At 31.0% G+C, this 26,613-nt stretch overlaps 1 protein-coding gene across 2 annotated transcripts in view; it reads left to right on the plus strand.

Annotated features, from left to right (window-relative positions):
* The window catches only part of LOC111424501 (thrombospondin type-1 domain-containing protein 4), a 99,058-nt gene that overhangs the window by 66,979 nt on the left and 5,466 nt on the right, over window positions 1–26,613 (plus strand). For both annotated transcript variants that reach the window (XM_023058053.2, XM_023058054.2), the window contains one exon: window positions 26,078–26,279. In XM_023058053.2, the coding sequence (XP_022913821.2) occupies window positions 26,078–26,279 (202 nt within the window). The remainder of the gene's footprint in view (window positions 1–26,077; window positions 26,280–26,613) is intronic.

The following is a 26,613-nucleotide window of genomic DNA, read 5'->3' on the forward strand; positions in this document are numbered from 1 at the left end:
CCAAATTAACAAACACAACTCAAAGTTAAAAATACAACTCGCGAACGAAGTGCTGAAATCAAGTAGTTAACGCCATTCAATTAAGAAAGAATTACAATTTTATGTTAACTGGATTTGCTAACTCAACTCAGTTATTATAATAGTGTCTTGGCGAGATAACATCATGACTTCGTACTGAAAGAATTATTGAGGTCCAGCAAATCTTTAACCAATGTTTCACAACAATGTTTCAAATCATCAAAGTGGAGTTTTTGCAAAATTAGGTCACAGACCAGAATCTACTTTTAGAATCAATAATTGACCTCTACAAAAAAAATTCGGCTATTCTATAGAAATTTGCTACATCTTGGAAAATTTTTTCAAGGAGGTTCATGTAAATGAATTTTCAATCTTCTTTTTGTGTTTTTCTAACTGAACCTTTAAATTCTTCTGAATACTCAGATTTTTCAGCGAAATCAACATTGTTATATTAATAAGAATATAACAAACTTCATATCGAAATGGTTTACAATCAATTTGAAGCGTTGAATAATTTTGGTGTATGAGTCATAATGATATGTTGTCATTTATGTATATTCGGTGAGTACTTTTTTTTTTATTTTGAAATTTCGATATCTCTCTATACGGAATGGAGAGAACATTAACCGCCATCCGTTCCGGTCTTTATCCTGTTTTTATTAACATCGCCAAACAGGGGGCCTCAACAGCTGATAAATCGACGTCGAAGCTCGTCATTTTTCAAAATATATACCCTCGATTTTTCATTCGATTTATAACGTTAATAAACGCGAGCCGTGGAACGATTCATAATTTCACACTTCCATACCTTATACATACATAAGAATTCTCCTTTTTTTATTGTTTGATTTGTTATTGTTGATTTACATATTACATTTTATAATCAATGAATGAACCGTTTAAGTATAAATAGAGGAAAAACAATTTAATTCATTGATTCTTAGTTTAGTTGCAATTAGAATATAATTTATGTTTATTTTATGACTTTTACTTTTTTTTGTAATTTTTTTAATTTTAATGTTTATCTATCGGTTAACTCTTGGAATACATTAACTGGAATCCCCATGACGGTCATTTGCAATAAATCTAAACGTCCGACATAATCGCCATCCGTCCTTCCATGTTCAGCAGACAGACGCCAGTGTATGCTAAACGAAAGCGACCAACCGCTCTATCCGTACCAAAAACCAACAGTAAACGTGTCGTAACTTTTACTATGTTAATTTAGGTTGGGTTTTCTTGTCCCAATTTTTCTAATTCTTTATTTTCAACGTTTGAAAAAATCATTTTAAACAAATTATAATAAACATATATGAATGTGCGTCTGAAGATGCACGGCTAAACCCGAAACTTCTAGTTCTAGTTCGTTCTAACGTGGTTCGTTATATAGAGGTTTTACTGTAATAGACATTATAAAAAGTAAAACTTCTCAAGAAATAAGAATTTCTTATTGAAACTTTGAAGATATTGATATATAAAAATAACTTTGGACCATATGGTAATAATAAATTATTTCTTTTTAAATTCTTATTAAATTGTTTTGACATTGGTTTTTGAATCGATCACAAATCTAAAGACCATTAGAAACGCGGTCTCGAAAAAGAATTCGTAATCCACTTAACTCATATCTTTTAACTGCAGAATTTAATTAAACCACTTGTGTGAGTTCTGACCGAGAGGAAATAAAGCTGTGAACGTCATGTTAGTTTTTTTTTAAATCTTCACTTCTTAATTCTCTTAATTCTTTTTAGTGACCCTTCGTGTTTATACAAATTCTTGTACTATTTTACTTTTATTTTATTTTTGGTTGAACCAAAAACGAAGAGGTGCGCTTTGAGATCATAAATATGTAAATCGTTTATTGCCCAGGCGATCATAACGAAAAAAAAATAGTCTCTTATAAGTCCTCCGTGACGAATCGGAAGCAGATGAGACAATTTACTCTCATTGGAATACTTAAAGAGATTAAATAGAGAAGACCAGTTTAAATTCATTACACATTACCCAACATGTTTTAACTAAGAAATTACCACGAAAAATAAGATGTTAAATCTCGTTGTACTAATAAAGAATATCCTAAGAGGATGATGTTTTCAAAATTTAAAGAAGATGTAAAACAAGAAAAGTTGACGTGAACGAAGATGACTAAGTTGGGTCATTTCTAAATTGTATGGCATAACAGTTTTTTTTCTTTCACAAATTACCTCGGATCTAAAAACCGAAACGGGAATAAAAAGATAAACGCTTAATTTGCATTTATGGTCCAGATAGCGGATAAAAAGCTGTGGAGAGCTAAGGCTCTTCGTGGAGGACCCTCGTGACTTTATTAACATAATGTCTTTTAGAGTTAGAGCATGCGATGCGGTGAACCCATTATGTATTATTACTTTACTTTGTGAATTTATGTTTAAAATCAATGATTTTACAGTTCAACACGATTCCGTTTCAGATTTTTGGTTGTTAATAACGAAGAATATTCGACTTAATGAATACTTAATGATTTCTTAACTTTTTTTAATTTTTAGGTTAGGTTAAGTACTACTTATGACATAACCTATAATTAACCTAACCTCAAATTTTTTTTTAAATAAGTAAAAATAAATAGATGTTCAAATATATTACAAGAAAAGTGTTTAAAAATTGAAAATATTTGTGGTGCACGTATGGGAAAAACAGTTTTATTTTATGAATAATGCATAGAACCCAACCGAATCGAAACTATTTCAGCTTGTTTCAGCCTAACCTATTTTCCTTTAATTTACTTTCAGAACAAAAAAAGTTCGATTTTATTGGAAAAAGCTACTATATGCATGCGATAACCCAAATTTGAAATAAACGTGGGTGTATACAACTTCCGAATCGAAAACGGTTAACTCTTTGTAATCAAGATCTTGTAACGAAAACTTAATTGAATGTAAAACCAACTGAGACAACATCTGATAGAGTATTGTTGTATTGTGAGCACGACGCAACAGCAACAGCAGCGGTGCCTCAATATTAATTGTTTCGATCGTATAATGCAGATAGAAAACAACAATCTCAAAGTACTTACTGCGAACGTAGTATTCTTTTTTGCTCTTTTCCTCTCCCTCTCTCTCATTTCAAAGACAAACCCTAATTTTCATCTGTATTAAAACGAAATCGAACAATTTAAAAGTTTACCACAAAGAAAACGAAATACATTGAAATTGATAACCACAAAATAAAATAAATGAAATTAAAAATAATCAAAGAAAGGAGTTATTGGTTTTAGGATTCAAATGACTTTAGACTTTTTAAGTTTTTCCTTTTCTGGAAAGATTAAGGATGTATGGAGATTTTATGCGATTTGAAGAAATTTTGTTAAACTCCTAAATGCAGTTTGGAATCCGATCTGATATAGATACGATGCTGTCTTAATGAACTCTTGACTCTATACAGATTTAATTTTATAAAAATATGATCGTAACTTGATGCAGAAATGCTAGTTTGTTAGAGAGTTGGCGTGGTGTGATAAAGATTTAAAATAGAGATAATGGGGCATAATATATCTTTCAAGTTACAAGGTGCAATGGAGATTTGATGCAGACCTTAAAATTTTGTTGCACATTTAACAAGGACTTTGTAGAGATTTTATGAAATCTTTTTATGCACTCAAAAATGTAGTTTTGACGCAAATATTATAAAGACTTGATTTGATATATATGGAGTTGTCTCGATGTAGATTTGAAGAAGACTTGATATAGGAATAAAAGAGTTTAAGGAAGTCTTAATGGAGACTTAATGTAGTGCTTAAGTCAAAATTCATGATGGAGAGGTAATACACTCCAAGATGCAGTATTAACGCAGTGTTGATGGAAACTTGATTCTGTACAAACTTCATGGTGAAGACTCGATTCAGAGATGAACATATGATGCCAGTTTAACGGGCATGATAAAGATTTTGTGCAATCTTGAAAACGTCGCTTTAAGGCACAACTAGATTTTCTATATCACTTCTTTTATAAATTTTTTGAAAAATACTGAAAATATTTAAAATCAGTTTCAACTTTTCTCAAATTAAATTTTTATAATAATTTGGCTATATTGTTGGTTTTATCAATTGTATTCTGAAGCAAGGTAGTATTCAAAGTGTAACTAAACAGACGTCCCAAATTTCCACTTTAACAACAAAAAAAAGGTAACTTTAAAATAAAATGTCTATAACAACATAATGATCTCACTGGAATTTACGGAATTTACGCAGCTATAAATCATGATAGATTATTGTTATTTAACCACAACTAAGATAAATTACTTTTTCATCTGTAAAAATGTAATCAAACGTAACATCTACATTTCAACAACAAACTATAGACTGTACAAATAGGAACTAAACTACTGAAATTATCGGGTGTTATTCCGAGAGAAATGATTTATCACGTCTAAAACTATGCGCTCACTTTGTTCTTTCTAAAGCTTACAACATACCTAAATATACTTGCATGTTGAGTATATATACAGAGTCACAATCCGATAAAGACTATATTTTTGGTCGTGTTTTTCTTCATATAAACACGGCCTTATCTCGAAACGAAATAAATTGTGTAGATAAAGAAACAAACATGAGGAAACATAGGTGTATGTTTTTTATAATTATCAATAACATCATTAATTAATTCGTAAAATTATCAAAAATTTCAAAAACATTTCTATTCGGGACATATTGGTTGTTAACTCAAGTTCAAAAAAACATGCAGTCATTTTCAGCTTTAAATAATGGTATCCCAAAGAAACTTTAAATCTCTCAATATTGTAGTTATGTTAAGTTTTATATAATTTCAGCTACTCATTTAGAAAAATTAAGCATTTCTATTGCAAAATTAATCATTACAAATATGATAGTGGGATTATTATTTAATGAACGAGCGAAAGGTGTGGTCCAATGATTTTCTAGCAACTTTGACTGAAATCTAAATTCGTTGCAATCGAATCTGACCAACACTGGTTTTATCTCCAGTGCTTTGAAGAACTTTATTAAGCTATATCCAAAGGATGATTGTTGTCTTAATAATATTTCTTCTATACAATAACGCGCCTAAATGTGTTATACATTCTGATCTCCTTAGACCTTATTTACCTAGACTCGCTCTAGAATCTTCTAGAAATTTTGGTCCACAATGCGTTTGCTTAAAGCTAAATAGATGTGAACAGAATATCTTTGTATTAATTGCATGTGGCCATTAGATCGAAAAGTAATAACTAGTGCTTTCCTATAGTCTTCTAGCATGTATTCGAGTTATGTCAAGACTAATACCCTAGTATTTCTTCTTGGGAACCTCTCGTGAGAAGAAGATCGCAAAAAAACATGATGATTGGTATTTACAATGACATGTGGAGTCAAAACCTCCAATTACAGTATTCTACAATAATTCCAAAGTCCTTATCATCATTATCTTGTGCACTTTGAATGTTTATAAAAGCGTGAATTAAAACATTTTCCTACTAGCTAGAACTCTGCTTGTTCCTGTTAGCTAATCCGCTGCTTTTTTGTTATCCACGTTGGTAGTTATTCATCAACGATAGTTACAAAGTCTTCACCATTACACTCCAGCACACTTTGGATACTTACTTTAATATGATGGGAATATAAACACTTTAGCTTTTCGTGTTATCTTATCTACAACTTCATTTTCAAGACTTTAAATGAAATCATGTATAAAACTACCTAACTAATTTTTACCTATTTTTCTTGGCATCTAATAAGACATGTCTGGCTGCATAGATTTGCCATCTACATTGCTTTTTTTGCTTTACTTAAGTGTGAATGCTGTGTTCTACATTTAAGGATACAAAGTTCAGTTGGGTCATTACTTTTGATCGAGTTCAGAGATTCATTGTCAGAAGGGTGCACCTTTTTAGCATCTTTTTGAAAATGACTATTTAATCTTAAATCCACCACAAATTCACTGCCATTAAACTCAAACTCATGTTGTTCTGCTGGAGACAACCCTTGATCTAAAATTAAATAACATTTAATTCATAACAATGAAAAGATATTTAGTGTCTTTGATCATAATTATGTTTACAACTTTCTTCAATGTTGAAAAAACAACATGCAAAAATTTCAAATCATACTTTCAGATGTTGGTGCATCAGGATATGTTTGTTTCTGAAAGTTTGTTTTCAGCAGCTTCGACAAAAAATTCGAACGTCGAGATATATTGAGATGCTACTAATATAAATTGGGTTCTATTTCTCTGTAGATAGCGTAATTACTTTGCGCTATCAAAAAAATCTTGCAAAAATTAATTATTCTTAATTACCACATCTTTTAGCAAAAGTTTTCCGTTATTTTCTGATACTTTCCAAGAAATTTATGCTCAGATTAAGCATAAGATATTTAGGAAGCAAACATTGGTGGAGGAGATTGAGCAGAAAATGAGCAACTTTTTAATTAAAGTGAAAGCTTCCTTTTATTCAGTAGCTATGTATAAGTGTTGATATCTATTTCATTAAAAAAAAACAAAATGTTAAAAAAATATTTTGTTGAAACACTTTCGATACTCAAATTTCAAATTCTTATGATGTAACTTTCCTTTTAATAAAGATTAATCATCTTAACGGAATTTAATCAATAATAAGCAGTTTGCGTTTTCTAAATCGATTAATAAAAATGAAATTGAGGTTTATAAGGATGTCTTAATTTCAAAAAGTATTGGATTTCAGAGAGAACGTTTCGACTACAAAATTGCGCAAAATCGGGAGTAATTCAAAACTCTCAAAAAAATGAAACCATCGATATCTCTCCGGGTTGACGCGGTGTCCTTTTAGAAGAGAATAGTGTAGTTACTATAAACTCGTAGGTAGATTGAGATCGCGCGTATGTGCATGTAGTACCTATAGACTAGAGTAACGGAGGCGCCTCTGCCACCTCACATTTTCGATCTACAAACTGTGTGTGGTGTGTGCTATCGTCTCTCGTTCGTTCGTCGTAACCAAAGTGTGTTGTATTCCGACATAGTAGTAGTCTCTCTCAGTTCTGCCCGAGTCTCTGTTCAGATCGGTCACTTTGGCCTCGCGGAAAAACCAAGTTTTTCAAAAATTATAACGAACAATTTTCCAAACATACAAGTTTTCGATTATTTCAAAATCTCCAATTTCAAACTCTATCTAAAATCCTATCCTTAAAAAAATCTTTTTTAAATTTTCAAAATCTCTCTTAATTTATTTTTTTTAATGATCTCAAAATGACTTAAAACTTAAAAAAAATAAACTTGGTGCATCTCCTTTTGATTGAAAATTTGAACTTAAAAGACTAAAATAAAATGTTGCCGTCTGTAATCTTCATTTTATTGGTAAGTTTCACCAATAAGTTGCTTTCGATTGTCGATTTTGAATGATGTGAGTTTGATTTGAATGATTTTTGCTAGTGTTATTATTTATTTTTTCTTATTAAAAAAATCGAGATGAGTCAGGTGTTTAAATTTAATTTAAATAAATCTGAAATTCCTATATATAAAAAAGAAAGAATTATACGATTTCGAATGGGTTATAAAAATAAATTTGGACAAGAAAAATTGGCGTAATATTTTTTCTTAGTTGAAAATGTTGACGGTTCTTTTGACTTGATTTTAATAAATCTTCTTTAGTGAGCTTTTGTCCTGTCATAACTACTGGAAAAAATCAGTAATTTATTGGGTATTTTGAAAATAATTAACGTTTTATTTACGATTATTTAAGTAAATTATTTTTTTTTAAGTTTTTTGTAAGAAAATTTTTTATGGTTATTCTAGCATCATCGTGTATTTTTATAGCTTAAGTGTTTATGAGGTTTCTTTCAACGGTTCCAATTAAAAACGAATGTAAATTTTTATTTACAACCTATTTGACAATCTATTTCAAAACCCTAAAAATAATTTCTTGCCGAATTTTATCTTTACAAAATTTTGAAGCCTAGAAATGCAAATATTTTAGCACACTTTCAAAATTTCTAATTCTTACATTGATTTTTAAATAATATTTACGATTTAATAGAACAATATTCAGGTCATATTTTATAGAAGAAGATACTTTTTTGTTATTGCCCTTATATTGAGGTCACATTTGTGTAATTTAGCTATGTTGTTTAAAACAAGAGGAAGTGGATTAATTTCTATGATGTTATGAGTATTCATATTGACTTTCTCCACATTCTTTAATAATCTTTTTGAGTTTCATATTTATAATTGGATGCTCATTATCACCAACCCAACCTTTTATCGGCTGCTTAGTCTTATAATAAGGTTTTCCTTTAGATTTTGTTCTTTTTTACTTATAATTTATTAATATTCTGTAAGTAAAATGGGTTTTCTTGAATTTATGGTCCCAATTGTCAGAGATCTTGCGAATTATATTTTATATTTAGGTTCGAGCGTCGAATTCGAAGATAGTACTATAGAAGAATTATTTATGGATTATTATTTTTGCTTTTCGAAAATCTTTATCGTATTATTACCCAATACCATTTCTTTTCTCTCTGAAAATTTATTAATCATTAAAAACCCCGGAATTATCGATTTCCTGATAAGTTCTTATGGAATCTAATCGTAAAATTTAAGACATTTTTAACATTTATATGTTTGGACTTAACCGAATTTCTCTTCTCTTTAATTTTGTGAAGAATCAGTTTCATGGAAACTGTTTATGTAAAATTTTTTTTGCGGTTTTGGATTCATAATACAGGTGTTACATTTCAAAAGTTATGTCCTTGAGCACATCCTTGAACAATCTTCTTTGTACATGCCATTTTACAATACTTAAGCATTTTGCGTATCATTGTTTAACTTTGGCGATGTCTTCACTAATTATGTTTTTGAAGAGTAGATATTAAGAAGGATACCTTACACCATATATTAGCATATCATGTATTATACCATGTTAATGCTAACATGGAGGTAACATTCAAAGTTGATCACTTTGTTCCACACCATTATTGTTGTGGAAAAACTAATTTATTTTAAAGACCCTATTATTCTCTGCCTTGCATGGGCGCAAGATACGACTTCCTTAAGATTGTGCAATTATATTTCATGGATTTTGGACGTTCTTGTAATAAGATTGATCCTGAACAGAACCAACCTCACACCACTAATGTGTCACCCACTGGCTGAAACATAGTCGCAAAGGTGCAACTCCACATTGTAGATTATATTCAACATATTTCGATCAAGGCAGCAACAAACGAATTTCTTAATAAATACTGTTTGATACAGAAAATGTTGTTACATAGGGAATCTTGTATTCATCCTTTTGCATTATATGTATATGTTATAGAAACATTTGAATCATTATGACGATGGTTAAACCTAATCCTGTTTCCTGATTCCGACCACTAACTAGGTTTCTCATAAACTCTTCTTCTTGTCGAGTTCATTAAGGTTAGCTACAACATCGACCAATCGTTCTACTTCCTGCATTGCTCTTAGCAGTGATTATGAATTTAGGTTAGTCCAATCCCTCACATTCTTTAGCCACGAAAACTGTCTCCTTTACCTACCATTATAAGTTTCAGGAATGCATATCTTCTGCCTCTATAATTGCAACCCAGGCTCTTAATACCAATGTTCCATTCGCAATATTTTCAGAATTCTACGCATTATCAACATTCCAAAGGCTCCTCTCCCAGCATCCAAGATTCAGTTTCATCAGAAGGATCGAATAGAATGTGATAGTGTGGGGTTTGTTAGTAAGTTCTTAATTCTGAGGAATGTGCTGCTTACATTTTTTATGCGACATCATACTTCTACTTCCGGATTCAAATTCCTTGTTATCCAGCATACCAGGTATCTGAGTTTGTCAACTTGTTTTATTCGTTTGTTATAGATAGTTATTATCTATTGTTTAGATAGATATTTAATTTTTTATTTTTAAGCTCAAAAATTGCTCTTTAGAATGATGTATATTAATCGTTGGGTTGGGTTATAAAAATATGGAGAAAAACAACATTGAGTTAAAACTAACATTTTTGCTCAAAATAAAAATGTCAAAAAAAGGTGGAAACTTAAAAATTCGTGGATCATTTGTTTATGGAAATAGAAAAATGAGACTAATTTTGTATTAATGCTCAAAGTTTTCTCTTTAAAATGATATATAATAATCGGTGGGTTGATTATGGAAATGTGGAGAAAAAAAATATTGAGCAAAAGTGTTATTTTTGAATAAAATAAAAATGTCTAAAATGGTAGAAATTTAACAATTCGTAGAATCTTTGTTTATGGAAATAAAGAGTTGAGATTTATTTTATATTAAAGCTCAAAGTTTTCTCTTTAAAATGATGCATAATAATCATTGGGTTGCATTATAAAAATATGGAGAAAAAATGTTGAATTAAAACTTACATTATGCTAAAAATAAAATTGTTAAAAAAGGTAAAAATATAAATATTTGTGGAATCTTTGTTTATATAAATAAAGAAATGAGATTTATTTTAAATTAAACCTCAAAGTTTTCTCTTTAAAATGATGTATAATAATCGTTGGGTTGCATTATAAAAATGTGGAGAAAAAATATATTGAGTTAAAACTAACATTTATGCTAAAAATAAAAACGTTAAAAAAAAGGGGAAATTTAAAAATTCGTGGAGGGTTTGTTTAGGCAAATAGAGAAATGAGACTTATTTTATATTAAAGCTCAAAGTTTTCTCTTTAAAATGATGTATAATAAACGTTGGGTTGAGTTATAAAAAAATGGAGAAAAAAAAATTGAAGTAAAACTGTTATTTTTTCTTAAAATATAAAATGTCAAAAAAGGTGGATATTTAAAACTTCATGGAGGCTTTATTCATATAAATAAAAAAATGAAATTTATTTTAAATTAAAGCTTAAAGTTTTCTCTTTAAAATGATGTATAACAATCGTTGGGTTGCATTATAACAATGTGGAGAAAAAATATATTGAGTTAAAACTAACATTTATGCTAAAAATAAAAACGTAAGAAAAAGGGGAAATTTAAAAATTCGTGGAGGGTTTATTTAGGAAAATAGAGAAATGAGACTTATTTTATATTAAAGCTCAAAGTTTTCTCTTTAAAATGATATACAATAATCGTTGGGTTGAGTTATAAAAAAATAGAGAAAAAAAAATTGAAGTAAAAGTGTTATTTTTTCTTAAAATATAAAATGTCAAAAAAGGTGGAAATTTAAAACTTCGTGGAGGCTTTGTTTATGGAAATAAAAAAATGAAAATTATCTTGCCGAACTTCCTTAAGTTATTAGTTAAAACCTTGATTTTAATTGCCTCGTGTTACTCATCGTATTACATATAGAGAAAGCAAATCAATTTGATTTCAATTTTACAAAATTTTTATATTGAAATCGAAAAAAAAGTATCAATTTGATTATATAAATAGATAATATTAGCTGAATATAAACTGTTTGTAATAAATCGAGCGAATCAAAAGTATGTTTTTCTTAATAGCTCAAAGGCCGAATCGTTTTAATTAATCCAGAAAACGAAAACAAACAAATTGCCTCGTCCGGATTATGTACTACTAAACATGAAAACTTATCGTCCAATTAAACATTTAATCGTTAGTGATTGACACGAAATCGAATACACATACACAGAACACAGCATCGAATATGCAAATTTAATTATCCATTTACACGTTACACCATAGCCAATGATATTATGTTTATTATTAGTATTACTATATGGTACATGTTACTGCATAATTACTAAAGCAGATGCATGCTATAACCATTATCCACTATCTTTGCGAACAATGACAATTGATTGACAGAATAAACATTGAGTTTAGCCAAAAATTTAATGAAACTAAATTTAACAGCATATCGTTTTAAGACTTTTTTAATCGATTAGTTATAACTATAAAAGCAAGGTGTTTGAATCCCCGCGGTTTTATCACTCTTAATTAATACTTTTATTAAACGTTTTCCAAGAATGTTAATGGTTTATTTATGCAAATGTTAAGATAATTACTAATACTTGTTTTTGTTATGTTCAAACAACTTATAACTCCTTTTTAAATTTTAAACGAAACAGATTTTTTTTTAAATTAAGAATATCCAAGTTTCAAATTAAATATAAAAAAATAAGAATAGGTAAAGGATTTTTTCTCTTTATAATAAGCTGTCGAAGACAGCATCTTGGCATGGAAAACACATTTCTAACGTGTCGTCCAACAGATTCTGACAAACCGGAACGTCGCGTCGTTCTTGAAGCTCGAAAGATGTTATTGCATCACATTCTTCTCTTACTCCACTACTCTAGTAGTGGAATAGTATAGTATATAACGTGGGTTCTCAAAATGATTCTTATGGTGGCGCCAAACGTTTCAACGCTCAAGAGAAATATAAACGAAAAGACGACTTCTAAATAAAATTTATAGTTAGTATGTTGATCGTTTCTCAAAACTAAATTTCCTCGTTTTGTAAACCGAAATGACACAGTTTGGAGGTTTTGCTGAGCGACGAGTAATTTTAAGGAATAATTTGAATTGTTTACGATGAAATTACTCGAATTTATAAATGTTTTAAATTTAGATAATGACTTTCTAAATCCGGGTGAGCATAACACTAGTTTCTAATGCAAAGTTATACGAGCGTTGACAGGGTTTTATTTTTAGTTGCGTTCGCGAAGATTTTGATTAATTATTTTTTAGCTTGTGGGTTTTGTAAAGAAAATTATTTGAAATTATTTTTAGGATTTTGAAATAGATTGTAAAATAGGTTATAAGTTTATGCTAATTTTTAATTAAAACTGTTGAAAGAAAAATAATAAACACATACTATTCCTCAAGTCGCTCTATTCCATGTTCATAGATAAAGTTGGGGTATTCCCCGAGTTGTTTATACGATGCATAAATCAAGGACGGTAGTTCTAGTGTTAATTGTTATTCAGAACTAGATTTTTATTGAATGAAAAGTAAAACTAACACTAAACCTAGAACTAGAATCATTCGGGTTTAGCCGTACGTCTCTTAAGACGGCTAAACTCGAATGATTCTAGTTCTAGGTCTAGTGTTACTTCTTATGCTAGTGTTAGTTCTAGGATTCGGCTTTAGCCGTCGGTGTTCATCAGTAGAATTAGTGGTGGAGTATATTGGTAAGTGCTAACTATCTTGTGACCTCACCTAATGAAAACGTAAGTGGTAGAGTAGAGCAGTTGGTTGTAGTAGAGTAGAGTAGTATAGTACTGTGATAAAGTTACTTAAAAGTACGCTAGTTACTCTACCACTAATTCTACTGATGAAAACCAGGCATAAGAGACGCACCACTAAACTGTACTACTAATAATTTTTCATATTTTTTTCACAACTTTTTAAAATAACTGCCATTATAATATTTATTATGACTAGATTAATACTGTAACAAATTTAAACATATTTTTCACTTTTCTTTTAATACATGTTAACATTTTATTTGCAAAAAAGAAAAACCTTGTCAATCTGTTCTTTTCGTTTTACTTTTCCATCGTTTGTATAAATTAAATCGACAAACATCACTTGACGAAACATCTATCGTTTACTTTTACGCGAACAAATATTTGCTAAGATTCGCGTACATCCAGTTAATTCCCGCCTTGTATACACACGCACGTTAACTAAAGATAACGATTGGTCAACTAAATGTATCTAATAATGTAACTAAAATCGCAAACAACAATCAACCAGATGGTAAATTTCAAAAAAAAAAAAACACTATTCACGCCAGCAAACACGTCCCAGTGATTTATACATTAGAAAATAACTTGGTACGTAATGGGGCCACCACACAATGAATTATTTTCTTTAACCGTGAAAATTACATAATTAACGACTTGTCCTTTTTTTCTTGTTGAAACGAGATTAAAAACGACCAGAATGAGATAGAAAATTTCTACTCAGGTCGAGATAAACGGTCATTAATCTAATTAGGTCTGGGCGCAGGCAAAGTGATTATCATCGGGGCAACACGTAAAAACACGTGTGTGTGTTTAGATTTTATAGTAAAACAAAGAAAAAACATAACAAACTCAAAAAACTTCTCATTCATGAATCAAAAAAGAATAACACAAATTAATTGAAAAATAGTAATGATCTTTTTGTTTAAATTAAGTAATAAAGAAAAGATGTGTCCTCTCTTGTTCTTTTAACAATCAGAACAAATGAAGACCAACACGGTTCCGTTTTACAGCTGACATAAACGCAAACAACACCGAGCACAAGACAATATTAATTAACCATTCAAAGATCAAAGTGAAATTTCTTTTATTTAATTACTAAATGTTTAATGAGTTAAATTTTAGCCATAATAAATATTGATGAGTTACCAGAATCAGCTCCTCGGGAGGTACGTTATTTTGGATTGAGTTGTTACTCTTCACAACCAATATGAACTCAGCAATATGGTGTTCAGAATTTTAAGAAGGAAATCTAATACAAACAAGATAGCTGGAATTACAGCTTTGATAAGCTTAATGATTGAAACGATTCAAAAATCAAACAAGACCAACAAGATTGAGATGCTACAACCTAACTCTGATTTGCAGGATGATGTCAGGCAAAATAGATATCCCGCAAAGAAATGTATGAACTGAAGAGAAAACATAGATGTAGGAATAGATTAACACAACTAGAACTACTGGAAACTATGAATATCTCAGAACCATCATTAGTAATGATAGTGAGATATATCAAAAGATACGCGATACAATACCAAAAGTAAGTGGAATCTATTATCGAAAAAAAATCTCTTCGTAGATAAGAATAAACTAAACACTAAATCAAAATTACATCTATACAAAACTATCCATACATCCACACATCTACGAGTCAGAAACTTGGATAATATTATACAGACAGAAATCAAAAGTAGAAATAGCAGAGGTGAAGTATCTGCGACAAATAATAGGAAAACCCAGAAGAGACAGCTTACGACACAAGAACCACAGAGAACCTCGATGCTCTTGTAAAGGAGATAGAAGAGAAATAGCTGAAATGGCACGGGTACCTTATTCGAATTTATGTCTGAAAGAATACCAAAGAAAATGTTCACAATAAAACCAGAAGAAATAAGAACATGAGGTAGATCAAGAATACAGTGGCAAAAAGTAATAGAGATTTTGAAAAGGGGGAAAAGTGTCGCCGAAGTACAAAGAATGGCCAAACATAGGAACATCTACAGGAGATGGATTCGAAACGCAAAGCATAAAGTTGAATAATATGCATAAATATGCAATTTTACAAATATGTTGAAAAATAAAAACTAAAACATTCAATTTTGGTGCAATACTGGTGTGAAATCTGGGCGAGATGATTATTCTCGGTTCTGGACGCTTTAGGTTTGAGGTATTTTATGACAGATTTATTATTATCATCGATTAGATGATTCGTAATATCACAGCAGGTTTGTGCTGCTCGTCTTAGGTTGTGTTTTATGGACTAAGGGTTATTACTTCGCTAGATGATTAACTTTCTGAGAATTTGTCAGTTTATAGGTGTATGCGAAAATTGCAAGGATACATTTCAGTTCTTTTTTAATATTTCGGATTTCGTGTCGTATGGAATTGTCGGCAATCATTAGGGATTATAGCCTGCATTTCCTGTTTGTGTTTTTGTTTCATTATTTGTGGGTTGCTGATACATTATAATAAGCTGCAATGTTTACACTCTGGAATAATAGTTATGTAGGTAGGTAACAGTTATAGTACTGTTAAGAAAACTCTGGAGAGTTCATCCTCTCTAAATTTATAGTTTATGATTTTGGAAATGATCCCGTTGTGCGAAAATAAGGTTGGAGTAGAGGAGGCAAGAATGAAAGAAATTTAATTGAAATTTTATATTTCATAATAAACACATACATTTTGTCATCGTAGTTAGTTACGTGTTTGAGTTATCGTGTTTACATAGATACATACGAACATATATACACAGCGATATAAACTCAAACAGACAAGGGTTGCCCTCAAGAAGGTCGAATTTTATCAAAATTACAATACTTTTATCGTTTACATCCGATATACTTAAAAGAAATAATTATTGTGTAGGATTATTATTCGTTAGCAATTTTTGAAGAAATGCACTCCAAATATAAGAGTTTAAATTTTTTAGAACTTTAGAGAAGGATTTTAATGATAGTCTCCATTAAAAAAAAACTTACCTAAATTGATTACATTAGCTGCTTTTTTGGCAAATTCAGATTTTTGCGCTTACAAGTGTCTTCTTATTCGAAAGCATTCACACAACATAAGAGTCATATATGCTGTAATACCATGTAAGTGTAAGCCTACATCTCGGACCTTCTTTGGCAAAAAAGAAGTCATGTCCAGTACTCTTGAGTTTAATGCTTCTACGAGTTCTACTGACGATAACCAGTTATCTGCTATAATGTTTCTGTCGGTGTTTTAAATTGTGTTCTTTTATGTGTTGTGTTCAAACTTTCTTTCCTCAACTCTCTTTGTATCTGAGTCTGCACAGGATCATGCACAAAGTTATCGAAAGCTACAAAAACAGAATCCAAATGTCTAAATTAATAGCCAGTTGCTCACTGGATCTAAAATATATTGTTATTTCTAATGGAACATTCTGTATATTATTAGATAATTTCATTGTCCACCCTACAACTTGCTTAAAATGCTACAATTTGCAACCTCTGCCTTCGGTCTGTTATCTAATTTCTTGCGTAAGGTAGCAAGGTGGATGGGCATAACCGGATCGCACTGTCTATAACTTCAGCTTGTAAAAATGACGAAAAATATACCTTGATGGACATGTACCACTTGTTGCAGAACATATCGCGTCGGTGCAGGTAACAATTTTTTGTACTTTATTTATCTGGCGTATATTAGCAATATAAATTTGCTCAAAAACGAAATCACAGATGTTGTTCGTCGACGGTACATTTTAGAGAACCCTCATATATTTCTTTTATTTAAAATATTATAATAGGATGTTTTATTCAAATGAGAAATGCTTATCGCAAAACTAAAATTGGCTAAACAAAACAGACATACAAGGTTCCTCTGGTTTCAGTTTATCTTTTTACCTGAATATCGGATGAGTTTTGCCCGAAGTTATCTAACAGGTCTTTACTTATACTCGAAGGAGACAGAAACCGCGCAACATTATCTTATCTATGGACCCAGAAGACAGCTTCGAAACGAGCAAAAAAAGACGAGAAGAGAGAGTCGTGCTCTTGCAAACTCCTCGTGAGATACAGTCGAGAATTCAATTGACGTTTTACGAATAACGTCCAAAGTTAAGATAAACAATTTTCAAAGTTATAAAATAAAACGAAACCGATCCAATTTAAGAATTCCTTTAACCTCAACAAGATAACTTTAAATTGTTGAATCGTTTTTCAAATTAAATGACACGCGACCCGTCATCGACTCTTCATTTTTATAGTTAACCGGTTAGTTAGTGTGTTTATTAAGCGACGACACGTTTATTACTTAACGCTGAGTTCTTCTTCTTCGGTTAGCGGTGTGGTCTTTATGTGAACAATTTGCGATGTTTCAAAGTTGTCTCTTCATTAACTAAACGAAAAACATCGTTGTTGATTATTATGGCTATTGTAACACGTTTCTCATTACTTCTTGTTGTTGATAATGATAAAACGGATCGTCCCTTAACTTTCCTATTATGACTACTAATTAGACTGAAAATGCACAGCTGGGAACCGTCACACCATAACGCAAATCGAACGTTTACTCGTCATTACCAAGAGCTACACGACGGTGATGATGTATTATCTACAAGAATAGACGACGAGACGTTGTCATGATTGTCGTGAATTAACTGTTTTTAGAGTTTTCGTGACAACCAATTAACCTTTTGGTACACAAAAAGGAAGTTGTAATAGAATTTAATAAAGAAAAAAAATTCTCGTGAGAAAATACTCGAATGTAATACAATTTCATTCAAACATAATTTTAATTTTTGTACATCTAATAATTTATTGATCTGATTAGCGTTTTATAACATAATAATGGCAGCTATAGCTATAAAAGCAAAAAGAAAAGTACTTAGAGAAGCAGACAGCGTCGATTTACTTCTCTTAGAACATGGACGCAATAAAACGGACGCACTCAATTAGAGCGATTTACTGCTGTATTAATTGCACCTGGCTCTAATGAATGCGATGCCTCATTTGCAATTGTAACCGTGTTCGTTTTGCATAAATCACTCTAAGAGCTTGAATACAACCACAACTCAACACAATCCAAATTACAACAACAAGAAATTTACTGTAAATGATGGAAAAATTTGCATACATTTCCTAAAAGTTATGTCGACAACACGTACTGAGAATAAGGTTAAATTTCAATAAAACTCATTAAACATGTTAATAATAATCGTTCTCCTCACATTTTTGTAATTTTGATCGTGTGGGAAATCGTATAATTTTGAATACTTTCTCACCATTTCATTAAGTTTTTCAATAGATGTCATTTTGAGTTGAGAAGGCAACAACTTCGAGCAGCACCGGTGATTTAAAACGTGTACTTAGCGACTATAAATACTTCGTTGGAGTTTTACATGCATAGCAAAATTACACTGCGACATTTTTGTAGTAGATTTATTTCTCTAATATCCGTTTCGCTACGACAGAATTCTTCCGAAATTCGTTGCGGTTACAAATTCTTCCTTTTGGTGTTTAGAAGTCTTTTGATTTTTTTAATTTTACATTACTAACTTTTTATACTGCTTTTATTGACGTTCTAGCTCTATTTTTTTTCTCTCTTCTCGCCATATGTTTTGACTAAGCGTCAAAAAGAATACTTCATACATTTCAACTACTTTAAACGGAATATTTTTATTAGAACCCATTATGTTTGTCAAAGAAGTCATAGGTACTTCTTTCTCGATTTGTGTTCTTCTGCAACGTTTGTTTTGCATTATGCATGGTGGTCTATACACTTTGTCCCAGCTACGCCTAAATATGCTTCTAGGTTGTAGAGTGCAGTCAAAGTAGTTTTTCACGTACCACTTTTAGGTTCATAACCCAGATATGCAAGAAAACAGGTTAATTTTCAAAGTTAAGGTGTTATGATGTAGTAAATTTTCTAACTTGAAGTATTAACACCTCTTTCTTCTTTATTTAAACCACCTCGCTTATTTATATATACGTTTTTGTCAAAGACCTAATAAACATAACTTTTGATCAAGCCTCAAAATAATAAAACTATTTTGGTGGGAGTTACAAACTGTGTAAGTTAGTCTTAAAGGATTGATTGATTACAAAAAGAAAAGTAATTGTTAGCACAATTATTTACGAAATTCTTAATGTGATTCTGAAAGAAATTCTTAAGTCAATTTACGTTAACACTAGAAGTTGATTTTCTCACCAGATAAATATCTAATAAAAAGGCTCGTTTCTCGCGCGATTATGTAAACGATTATGCCAAGAAAATTCCTTAGTATAGCTAATAAGAACTCATTTCGTACAGTTTATAATAAAAGGGAAGAGTAATTAGTTTTGGAAAAACTTCTCGATGACAGAATGAAATAACCACGGCGATAACTTTTACAATTTACGTTTCACGAAACGTCTAAATGTTTTGAAATCCATTATCAAATGTCTATTTACATTCGCGCATTATTACGTTTATGTTATCTTTTAATTGTAACTAAAAAAAAAACGCAATTTCCTTTTCCGATGAAAACGATAACGATCTTTACAAAAAACAATCTCCTTAAATTTTTATTTTTTTTATGATAAAAAGAAAAAATTACAAGACTTATCCGGCTGGTTGTGTCCTTTTATTAGGGCGGTGAAAGCCGGTTTTGAGTAATTTTTTGTATTATTATTTTTTATTATCCATCCGAAAATCGGCAAAGATAAAGACCGATAAAGTTCCTTTTAAAGAATCAAAAGGTCGGATCTCTCCGATCTTTAACGATGATTTCGACAGCGAACTTAATGGCTGTTATTTGATGGGATTAACTTCGCACCGTTACCGGGAGGGCGGTCTTTACGCCTTCTTCTTCTCAAAATACGGATATTATTAGATTTTTTTGTTGAGAAGTAACGACCGAGAAAAAGTCAACCTTTAATGTTGATAACACCCTTGCAAATCGACATTAATAAATATTATTAAAACCACTTAAAGTAACTTTTTTAATACCAAGAATATTTTAAGTGGCCTTTATATTCAAACTTAAGTTAACTAGTACAGTAATCTTGTTAGAAACTGAAATTGTACAATTGTGATATAATCATTTCGAATACCGGTATAGGAAATTTACATCCCCTCACCCCCTGCGGCGATAATGGTAAACGGCGCGACAATAAGTCCTTCGGTTGAAATGTCCGTAATTTTCACTCAATTTGAAAATCAATTCGCATCGCGATACGCTTTGTTTGGTGGTGGCAAATTGCCGGTTGTCCGATCGAAGAATCCATAACCGTTCCGTGTAGACGACTATCCAGTTAGTTCTCTGGCATAATAAGCTGTAATTTTCTACTATTTCGTTTCTTCAAAGAACGTTTTTCCTTTTTTGACAAGTTAGATAAGAACTCTACTGACGTCAAAGAAAATTGCTATTTCAATTATCACAACAAGATACAAAAAATTTAATTTGTCACTTGCAACTTCCGTATTCAAACTAAACTTTATTAGATATATCATAAAATAGGGAAACAATTATCGGTTTAATAACAAATACGTTAATAATAATTAATCAAAATAAATGTCGTCATGGATCATTAATCATTTTCCTGTAACGTTGCATATTAGGCAAATTTCTTTCTGCAGTATACTAAATTACATCTCACCGCTACTTTTATTCATCATCTTATATAGCAATTAATTTTCTTTCATCTATAAAGTCTTCGCGGAGGAAAGTGTTGAATAGGTCATGGCTACGTGATGTATGCTCTTTAGACGACGGCGCCAAAGTCAAAATAACATTAGTTCCATAGTTTGACCAAACAGGATTCCCACTCGAGTCGTAAATCATGAGGTGCGAAAACCGTTAAACGACGCAAACGACTCACGTTTAATTTTCGAATAATTAAAATTTTCCGTGCTACCAATTTTAGTTTTTATTAAACCATCCGTTTATTAGAAAAGTTTTTAATAGTTCAATGTTGATGTATCTTCTCACTTTAGTGACCCCTGCAATAAATCTCAATGAGGCTTAAATTGGAACCGGGAAGAGAATTATGAAGAAATTAGTTGATTAGAACCAATAGATATAAAAATTTATGGATGAAAAAATGTACCGCAAGATCCAAACTGATTGTGATTTATTTCATTGGATTTGTAACATTATTTTTTTTGTTACGTTGGTACACAGGATTTATTTAGAAAATTTATGTACTTGAACAAATTTCCGCTTATATAGCTTAGACGTGATGTTGGAATAGAAAGAATTTGACCACTTTAGTAACCTTATTGGCAACAGCAGTTCTAGTAAGTGTCAATTAATGAACGAACATAAAAATCTTGTTAGTTCAATTTTATAAATCAGAATGAAATACTCAAACAGTTAGGGGATATTGAAAATGAGAAAGGAACTTAAATAATATAGAAATTACTTAATGTGATTAATAACACTAACGAATGAAGATTTTATTCATTAGTAATAAGGAACACATTTAGTTAATTTATGCAAGATATTGATTCTGGAGTGGTGAACAGAAAATCTTTAGGCAGTCCATCATAGGCTGTTCTAAGGTAATCTTCTATATCATGTTTCACAATTTGATTTTCACCGCATTCGCCGAAGTGTGTCAATGTCTTGCCCCATTTATGCAGAAAGTGAACATGAAGTGCTCGTTTCCGCCTTTTATCCATATCCAACCTAACATCTTCCAATCTATCATCTATTTCCTTAGTTTCTCACACTCCCACAATGAATACTCCATCGAAGTCATCGATGTCTAAACCTTAAACTTATTTTTCCTTTTTTCTCCTTAATCATCCATTTTCTTCAATTCTAACATTATCTGAATTTTCTAAACATTTTAACTGCTTCAATAACAAGTTTTGGTCGAGAAATTAGAATTGATTAGAATAGATCAGCAAAAAGTAATTTTGAACCTAACTCAAAAAAACCAGTTGTTTGAATAAATTGGGCAAATTTACCAGAAATATATATCATTTCTAAAATACTCAAATTTGTTACTACAAAGTAAATTTTAAATCAAGACTCAACTCAGTATTTATTCACTGACAATCTAGGTGGGGGCGAAGTAAACAGAATATTTTTCTTGCAAACGATTAAAAGCCATAAATACAGGAAATAACGAGATACTTTTCATGCTGGGTGTGGTATAATGGAGTAACACATTTCTGCACTGAATTGACTTAGTTTAATAAAGTATACCTAAAGTAGATTTGAGTTCCCTGTTTTAATACGCTTATGAGATCTCATGTTGCTCCATCTATAGTATTGTTACATGTTACGTGTATTTTCGGAAATTTTGTTTATATTGATAGTATTAGTTGCGTTATGTGTAGATTTGATACTCCTACACCGAACCTGATCCCAATTAATTATGAAAGTATTGTTTCCAAACATGTATTACGCCTTGTTTACGGCTCATAAAAGTCGTAAATAAAGCTCATAAATATTGAAACAAGGATGCGATAAACAAAGAACTAGCAGATCCTTTCGCAATAACACGTGGATTAAAACCGGTGGATGGGCAAGCCTTAATTCAATTCCACCTAACGCTTAAATTATTGATCGTAAGACAAATTATTAAAAAAATTGCTGATCAACAAAACAGGCTGCATATGCAGACGATGTAAACATTATGAGTTATTAGAAATCAGGACTAGAAAATGCATACTCTCAACAGAATGGACACGACAAAAGATTGGAGATAAGCATAGGAAAAACAAAGGTATCGTATTATGCAGGGATGGCACGGAAGATGCAGAACTAAACAAAGGAATAATAAAAGCAATTGAAGCTTACTTCGCTTACTTCGACATCGACAAACAAAGATGTATTTTCAATAATGTCACCCTCTCGAAATTTATCACAATACAAAAGCTGAAGTAGGTGAGAAATGCACGAACGGCAGAGACCTGTGGAAAAGTCATGGAAATAGTGGAAAGATGCAGTAAGCGATGACGCACGGGAACTGTTAGGCTTTTTAGGGTTGGAAGGGACCAGCTTCGGGCAGGGGAAGTGGAGGCAAAGGTTAAAGGAGATCAGGACCTGACTTTCTCATTTTTGTACAACATAGCAGAAATCAACGAAAATGAAGTAGAAGAACATTGGAACAAAATAGAATTAGCAACTATGTAATAGAGAAACAAATAGAGCGCAAAAGGTAATGGTTTGATAGGGAGTGTGAAGAAGCAATCAACATGCTGCATAGAAAATAAGTGCAACAAAGAACATGAGAAAGGAAAGAAGAATTCGAAGAGGCGAGGAAAAAAGCTGATATATGTTGGTAGCTTTAGCAAGTTATGATTTTCTTTAGAAACACCTAAAATAACATTTACATCTAGAATTAGTGTATTCCATAAGCTTTTGTATGGACATTACTAGTCGAAATATTTTTAACTATACTTGCACACATTTCTGATATTTTGTACTTCCAAACGCTCCCTTACATGATTAACATGTTTTTACTTTGTGCTTTTTTCTGGTCTCAACTAGACTTCCTACTGAAGTCTTCGAAAGTCTTCTATTATTCACTTTATGTACTGTAATTAATATACTGTAACAAACATACATTAAACATCATCTGTTTATTATAATCTAACTTCAAAGCTGAAAATTTAAAATAAAACATTTTTTTTTATTTCCTAAAAAATATAGTTTACATGTTTTTTCTATCACATCTACTTTTTTAAACATAATCATTAATAAACTGTGATTAAGATCGACAGCACAGTAGCGAACAAGTTTCAAAGAGTTAACGATTTTTTTTGTTGTTGTTAGTTCTGGTTCGTGAGCGCCCGCAGGTCGCGGTATTACATTGGTAATAAATACTAATAAATATATTAGGACTGAGATCAATAACTGTTGATTGGCCTGTTAGATACACGCACTACGGCCACACGCACGCAACAAAAAACGAAAACCCAGAAGAAGAAAAAGGTATAGAAAAACCAGTTTGAGTACGTTTGTTAAATTTAAAACTGTATACAGAGTGGTCGATCAATCTGTTTCTTCTATGCAGTCTAGGTTCGTGTCCATCTCAACTTTCAATCTGAAAAGCTATTTGCAAAGACTTTCAAATCGTACATCTTAAGCTCGTTTTTTCTGGTCTTTGAAATAAAAAAGGTTGAACAATAAGCGAAGAAATAAATTTATGGAAGGTCGTCGTAAATTGAATTGTAAAGAAGTATTGATATATGTGTATGTAAAATAGATAAAGTATACGTACTTACATTCCGTTTGTGACAATACAAATTAGCCAGCACCCAAAGAATTCTTAGGATTGTTTTCCTGTTTAAAACCAGTTTTTTTAATAAATTTAATACATTATCCTAACGAGTGTTTTTTGCAAAATAAATCGATAAATCATCCTTCAATTTGCTTACATTTTCTTAGCGTCCATAAAAGAGTAGATAATTATAAAAAGAGATGATTTAACACGTTTTAACACATTACTTAAATATTATGAGTTACGATGAATTACGATTTCCTATTTAAATTTAGTTTTTGAGTTTCATAACCGATCTTGACCTTCATTTCTATCTCAAATATTTTTTGACGTAAACTAAAAATTTTAATATTAGTCTCGGGCCATGTGCTCCATATTTTTAAAGGCTCAAGGCGAACTGAAATTTATCTTCAGTACGAATTTCCGTCTAAATTTAGATTCGGTTCATTCAGTAAGTGAACAAAAATAGAAAGGATTCGCGAAATATTTGAAATAAACCGTCAAAATCTTGACGAAGCAAATAAATCTTCGGAAATAAAATACTTTTTAATGTAAATATAAAAGAACAAAGAACACTTTTCTTTCAAACCTCTTCTTTGATTTCTTCGTCTTCGATTTTATTATTAGGTAATATCACCTCGGGAGTTTTTCTTCGGATTATCTTATGAATGGATCTATCCACTTTCACTCCGACATATGTTACCTGTCCAGATCTCTTAAATTGATGCATTCTTTAGGACCTTGAATTTTATTATAAATTTATTATTCAAGAATTTTGTATTTGCTAATACACCTTATAGATTTCGGATGTGTGAACTTAATGACAAACGCAAATTAATTCGCTAAAGTTAACACGTCGCGATCGATCGTTTCTCTTGTACATTTTATAAGAGTTTAATCGATCCGGACATGCGTTAATTGCCGGGTTATACGAGAGAAAGATAAGATCTCCCGTTTTCAACGGCAAAGTGTGCGGGTGAAAAGAAACGAAACGTAACGCGAAAAGAAGTGCTCTAGTTCGCTAGGAATGCAACAGCGCAAGAGCTAAAATTAAACTCTCTCAGCGGCATCGGTCCTTTTGATCTCAATCTTTCCTTTTAAGATGATACTCTTTAAAAAAAGATAATTACTCTATTTGAATAGATTGATATTTTTGCGTAAAACTGGAAAGAAATTATTTAAAACAAATAAATTTGGCATTTTTTTGATGGATTCAATCCATAAAATTTAAATTTATTATTAAAATAGTAGTTTCTAGTAGCGCTTAAAGTTAAAATAAAGCAGTTTGATCGTTTGTTAAACAAAAAGTAGCGATAATTTAGGTTAAGTGCAAGTAAAATTTTGTTAATCCTCGTTCTATTGACCTAGAGCCTAAAATACAGCGTAAACATCCTCCTAAATAAATTCGCTTTACTAAACCACTTTTGTTATTGATTTGTATACATCAACTATAACCTAAAAAAAATTTATTTCCCACTCTAAAATCAATAAATTTCCAGAATTTCAATTTTCATCTAACATCTGCTCCTAATCTTTTTTAAACCATCCTTTTTATTTGTTTCCTGTTTCATGCACCTGTTTGAAACCCACACATAGATAACGATTTTGCTTTCCTTCTTGATATCTCACATTCTATTGAGTCTACCGGAGACTTTCTTGAACGGTAACGTTCTTATTTACATAAGTAGGCGATTTTAAATACATGAAGTATTTTTAATTAATTTCTTTGAGTTTAGCTTATTATTTTTCTTTTTTTTCCAGACTATATCTTCAAATGGAATAATAGGTGCTTTAGATGAATCCCAAGAAGAATGTGCAGCTTGTTCAAAAGGGAATTGCAAAAACGTTTCTGGTCTATATACAAGACCAGATTTAACTGACGGCTACAATTTTGTAGCTCAAATTCCCCCGGGAGCTTGCAGAATTCTAGTTCAGCAATTAAAACCCACCAGAAATATTATCGGTATGTCACCAACAGTAATCAATTAATTACACTTTTATTGTTTAACTAAATTTTATTTATTACTAATTCTTATGGCGAAATCTCAATAAATTTTCAATTTTACTGTTTTATCATTTTATGGTCGTTACATAATTTTTGTCCATAATTTTTTCATTTCCATCTCGTTAGAATCCGAAAAGTCATTCGTCATAGTCACAGTCATATAGAAATGTAAATGAACCACCTTCGGCTACAATCGGAACGTAAATCTTGTAATTTTGACACTTTTACGCGCTCAACTAAGGTCATTATATCATCAGTAGTCTCACTTCGAAATGATCTAACTGTTAAAGTT

The sequence above is a fragment of the Onthophagus taurus genome, chromosome 7 (assembly GCF_036711975.1).
Source record: "Onthophagus taurus isolate NC chromosome 7, IU_Otau_3.0, whole genome shotgun sequence".
In the NCBI taxonomy this organism is placed as follows: Eukaryota; Metazoa; Arthropoda; class Insecta; order Coleoptera; family Scarabaeidae; genus Onthophagus; species Onthophagus taurus.